Below are 5,529 nucleotides of genomic sequence, written 5' to 3'. Positions count from 1 at the left end.
ACCTACCTACCTACCTACGCAAGCGGCAAAGGTCATCTCAACATCCGTCCTTCACTGTACGGAACGAACTGCCGGGACCAGCACGGACTGACTGACTGTCTGTCTATTCTTACCATCCCCACGCCCCTCCTCCACATCGAATTGGACGTGTGACCCTTCCTCTTTTGTTCTCCTCTGTTCCTTTTAAAACATTGCAGATGGGCGCTGCTGCTTGACAGCCCCAGGTTGCCCAACATTCATTCCTCAAACCCAAGCCGCATTGCCTCCAATATACCCCTTCAGACAATACACGGCAACCATAACTCCTCGGCAGCCGACCGAGGCGAGCAGTCCGAATCACTACTGCCGGCCGAACATCGGCCGACCGCCCGTGGCGTCTATAACCCCTCCCAAACGGTCCGACATCGCCGCAACGCCTCAACCGGCTCAGAGCCTACCTCGTTCGCTGGATCCGAATCATCTTGGACAGACACAGGCGACATTGCCGAGCAGCTAACCGCAGAGGACCCTCTTCGTGACCGTCTCCTGGACGAGCCTACCCACGCCGATTTCATTGCCGGCATTGTGAAGCGTCAATCTCAACACAAGAAACATAATCGTGTTCGATACCAAGAGCCCGCAACTTCGTCTCGCAACCGCTCGACGTCACCATACCAGCATCACCGCGCTGGCCTCGTTAATAAGGAAGCAATACACATACCAGACGCTATCGTTCCTGAACAGTCCAGGGCTGAGCGCACAATAGCCCGCATCATGTCGGGCGGTTCAAGTCCCATCCATGGCCTCACCGGCAAACCCTTGATGTTCGTCACACTTCTATCCCGCGATTGCAAACGGCCCGAAGGGACCCAATAGCCTACGACCACACGCCATCATCCAAGGCCCAGATAGCTAACAGGTTTACAGCTACTTCACAAGCGTCTTCGTGTCGCTGGGAGTGTTCCTTTTTGGATATGATCAAGGAGTAATGTCGGGCATCATCACGTATGTTTTGCCCTTTTACCCAGGACTGCCTCCCAATCCTCTTCCAGATTACTGACCGGCCGGTATTTACAGTGGCCCTTACTTCAAAGAATACTTCAACAACCCAACCAGAGCACAGGTGGGTGCTATGGTTGCCATCCTCGAGGTCGGCGCATTCGTCTCGTCCCTCATGGTTGGAAGAATTGGCGACATCATTGGTCGCCGACGTACGATTCTCTATGGCTCCATGGTCTTCTTCGTCGGCGGTGCCATGCAGACACTGGCCACAGGCTTTGAAATGATGATGGTCGGGCGTGTTATAGCTGGTCTCGGTGTTGGTATGCTATCAACCATTGTACCAGTATACCAGTCAGAGATCTCGCCCCCGCACAACCGAGGAAAACTTGCTTGCATCGAGTTCACTGGAAACATCTTCGGTTATGCGACCTCAGTCTGGGTGGATTACTTTTGCGGCTTCATTACCAGCAACATATCATGGAGGCTGCCTTTGATGATGCAGTGCATCATGGGTGCCCTACTTGGTCTGGGCAGTCTGATCATTGTTGAGTCCCCAAGGTTAGTCCCAGCACTGGTCCCTTCCTAATGTAGCTTTCATTGACGCCTTTGTCTTACCCGATACGCAGATGGCTCTTGGATAACGACCACGATGAGGAAGGAATTGTTGTCATCGCAAACCTCTATGGCGGAGGTGACATCCACAACTCAAAGGCGCGAGAAGAGTTCCGCGACATCAAAATGGACGTACTGATTCAGCGTCAGGAAGGGGAAAGATCGTACAGCGAAATGTTCAAGCGTTACAGGACGCGTGTGTTCATTGCCATGTCTGCGCAGGCCCTGGCTCAGCTGAACGGCATCAACGTTATTTCATACTACGCGCCATACGTCTTCGAGTCGGCTGGATGGGTAGGCCATGACGCTGTGCTGATGACGGGTATCAATGGCATGACCTACCTACTCTCGACCGTCCCACCATGGTACATCGTTGATTCTTGGGGCCGTCGGCCTATCCTGCTCAGTGGTGCGGCCATGATGACCGGCTCGCTGGCTATGATATCGTATTTCCTCTACCTCGATATTAAGCAGACGCCGATGCTTGTTGTCATATTCGTTATGATCTACAACGCCGCATTCGGATACTCGTGGGGTCCCATCCCCTGGTTGTACCCACCAGAGATTCTCCCCTTGAGCATCCGATCCAAGGGAGCTAGTCTTTCAACTGCTACAAACTGGGCATTCAACTGGCTGGTCGGGATGATGACACCAATCCTTCAGGATGTTATTCATTGGAGGCTATACCTTGTGCATGCCTTCTTTTGCGCTTCCAGTTTCGTTATTGGTAAGTAAAAACGCAATTGGATACAGAATTACTTCACGATGACAACATTTCGGAACTAACCGAATCATGTTATAGTGTACTTTATCTATCCTGAGACTTGTGGCGTCAAGCTCGAAGACATGGCTAGTCTCTTTGGTGACAGCACCACAGCGATGGGCACTCCAGCAACGATGGGAACACCTGCCCAGGACCCAGAGACAGGATCTCTTCTTCGCCCCGGCTCCCCTATTCCACACCTAGACATTCGCAATGGCTCTGGAGGTCCCTTTGGAGCGGCCGGTGCTATTCCTGGGCTGAATATTGACCCGCCTGACCAAGCCGCTGTCGATGCCAAGAACACTCGGGACGCCCAGGAAGGCGGTGGTGGCATTGGGGCCTGGCTGTCTAGACTGATGGGCCGCGGCAGGTCCCGCAATGGAGAGTCAAGTCGCGATGGTGGTCGTTACACTGCCATCGGCCAAGGAGATGATTGAGTAGCTAGAGTGGTGGAAGTAGCCAACGGAAAACAGAGCGTAATCAACCTCGGGCGCTGTAAATTTTTGGTTTATTGCGTCGCTCTAGCTTAAGGGGATGGTCTTTTGAAGACGCACTCCTTTCTCATTTATCGAACTCGGATCTACTTGCATATAGAACGGCGTCGAGCCAGTCGAGCATAGCTGTCGGAGTAATCCAATGGCATGATCGGGATTTTGGGTGTTTAGGGTGGCTTAGACAAGCGAAGGGCATGGTGTTAAACAATCATCTGCCCGTGTCAGATAGTGAATAGTGAATTTACCTATGTTTGTTTTGGAAAGAGTGTACCCCTCGATTGACATGCAAGCTGCATTCAAGCTGAACACATAGGACCTGCTAAAACTAGGTAGGTCAGCGATCGTCATGCGCTAAGTGTCTGCGTGCAAGACGTTGGTAGAACGTAGCAACCCTCCATCAAGAGGTTATCGAAGAAGTCGAATCTAGATCCAGCAGTAGAAAGCCTATCATGACGACGTCAAAAACAGAATATAATACAAAACAAGAGAAGGGAAGAAAAGGAAGCAGCATCTGGATGGTGGATATGGGTAGCACGTGACTTGGCATACATCTCGCGTTTTACCCCTGTCATTTTTTCGAGGTTGGTCTATCCAGTACCTACCGACATACCTACCTTACCTTTCCACTATAGCTTTCTATGTTGAAGTGTCTGCCTTGATACATCGCTTGACCATCACCACTATCTCTGTTTGTTTTTTTCTCTTTTTTTTTTCTTCTTCTGGTTTCTTCCAAGCATTGCATCATGTCACGGGCAGAAATTATCAAGGCCTACCGGACGATGTATCGCACGAGCCTTCAGGCCGTCATGTACTCAAAGCCGGCGCGCTTCGTGGTCCGCGATCAACTACGTGACGCATTCCGAGATCCCTCCGGTCACTTTGATATGGAGGCAATAAGGCGGACCGTGCTGTTCCTGCGGTCGGCGGCCAGGGAGCGTGGGCTGGCGCACAATATTGTGAAGAACCTGGTGTACATGGCATGGTGTCAGCGGCAATCTGAAGCTGTTCCGTATCACATTGTGCTGCTGCAGGCCAGCCAGAGACAAAAGTGAGTAAATCTTCAATTCTCGTCGGTAATTATTTTACATGGAAAGATAATTGCAGTAAAGAGGAGCTAATAATCGGCCTTGTTTGTGAACCTAGTGATCATTCTAAAGCGACGGCTCTTGCTCACTACAAGCAAACCGTTGACATGCTCAATCTTACCATGAAGCTGTGCCTGAGGTGATGAGGATTGTTTCATGGTTGGTTTTGTCCAATCACGGTCCTGCAAGGTTGATTGAGCCTTACCTTGTCCACTTGGATCGCCTCTCCTGCAACCACGGAATCCCATTTACGTTGGACTTGGATGCAGTCATCGCCTTGCATGCTGGCCTGACAGATAACAAGCCAGATAATTAAGGCAAGCCACGACACAGACTGTCGGATGGGAGCGTAGAAAAGATGTACGATTATCCGGGCAATGATCTTGGAGACGCTGAGGGGCCGCTTTCTGTGAGTGGTAAAGCGAATGGTAGACAGCCGGTGAAATTCTTATTGATCTGCAAAGGGTGGAGGAACGAGCAAAGTGAGGAGTGCAAAGAGGAGCTGTTTGGTCAGACCCATGCAAAGCTTCCTATTGGCGATTGGGGATAACGTGAGTCTGTATGGGTGCAGTGGGCGACAGCTGTCAACACGAGATTAACCCCAACATAGTCGGTGTTTGACCAATATTAAACAGCAGACATCTGTGGAGTGGACAAATGGGATGGGATGGGATTTCGCCAGTCTTCTCATCCAACCACTATATACTGGAGAAAATCGTAATAGTTTTATTACAGTAACAACTAAAATCAAAGCTTGGTTGGGATCGTACCAGTTCTGGTGTCACCTTGAAACGATAATTGGCTGCGCAAACAAGTCTTCAAGTGGCCTTGTTTGACTTGTCAAAACATGTTATATCGTGTAATATGCATACATGTACAGTGTGTGAAGCTGATCGTCGTATGGCCTAGCCGACTTTCTATCTACCAACTCCATAATGCCACCTGATAGGCTTAGTCTCGCATTCCTAGTCAGAAGAAAATTAAGACAGTAGCTCAGTTATCTCAATAAAAACCGACGTAAACTGAGAATTACATTACATACTGACAGGATATACTTCGTATAGGTAGCTATCCTCGGGAACAATTGCTCGTCGTCTTCAGCTTCAATGAGAGCAAGGCAGCTGTGGGTCGTCCCACAATGACGAAGGCCCACAAAGAGGAAGAGGTCCCGTCAAATTCAAGTCATCGTACGTACCTATGAAACGAAGGTAGGGCGATAGATAAGGAATAACATGTACGACATCTCCAAAAATGTCGTGACATTTCAACGTATGGAGAACACACAACTTCCTCCAAAGAGCCCGATGGGCAGCTCATCGGCCCATAAACCGCTTCACCGGGTAATGCGGTAATGCTACATCGGGCTTCAGTGTCTACATAGTAATTGCACAGAGCGGGGACACAGTATTTGATACAGTAGTTAGGTACTGTACGCCTTTGCTTGTTCGACCCCACCCAGATCGTGAGCATTGATGTTGTAGCTCCTTCCGTTCCGGCATGGAATACCTGGAAGTACCCAGCATGGATCTCAATGCCGACCGCTCTAAAGAGAGCTAAGCTTTCCGTGTCCCGCTTTGTGCATGTAGGACAATAA

General features: G+C 50.1%; 2 protein-coding genes across 2 annotated transcripts; both read left to right on the top strand.

Moving 5' to 3' along the window:
* PgNI_05751 (uncharacterized protein) lies at window positions 1–3,115 on the top strand. Its single transcript, XM_031125782.1, has 5 exons — window positions 1–803; window positions 907–984; window positions 1,096–1,539; window positions 1,608–2,320; window positions 2,396–3,115. The coding sequence occupies exons 1-5, from the start codon at window positions 754–756 to the stop codon at window positions 2,791–2,793; spliced, it is 1,683 nt and encodes a 560-aa protein (XP_030982303.1). The 5' UTR covers window positions 1–753; the 3' UTR covers window positions 2,794–3,115.
* A 297-nt stretch (window positions 3,116–3,412) lies between these two features.
* On the top strand, window positions 3,413–4,698 carry PgNI_05750 (uncharacterized protein). The gene is made up of 2 exons (XM_031125781.1): window positions 3,413–3,898; window positions 3,994–4,698. Exons 1-2 carry the CDS (start codon window positions 3,594–3,596, stop codon window positions 4,076–4,078), a joined length of 390 nt encoding a protein of 129 aa, XP_030982159.1. The 5' UTR covers window positions 3,413–3,593; the 3' UTR covers window positions 4,079–4,698.
* Window positions 4,699–5,529: the final 831 nt, after the last annotated feature.

The sequence above is a fragment of the Pyricularia grisea genome, chromosome I, assembly GCF_004355905.1.
Source record: "Pyricularia grisea strain NI907 chromosome I, whole genome shotgun sequence".
NCBI lineage: Eukaryota > Fungi > Ascomycota > Sordariomycetes > Magnaporthales > Pyriculariaceae > Pyricularia > Pyricularia grisea.
Note: the sequence above shows the minus strand (reverse complement) of the source record. Positions and strands in the feature narration are given on the sequence as shown.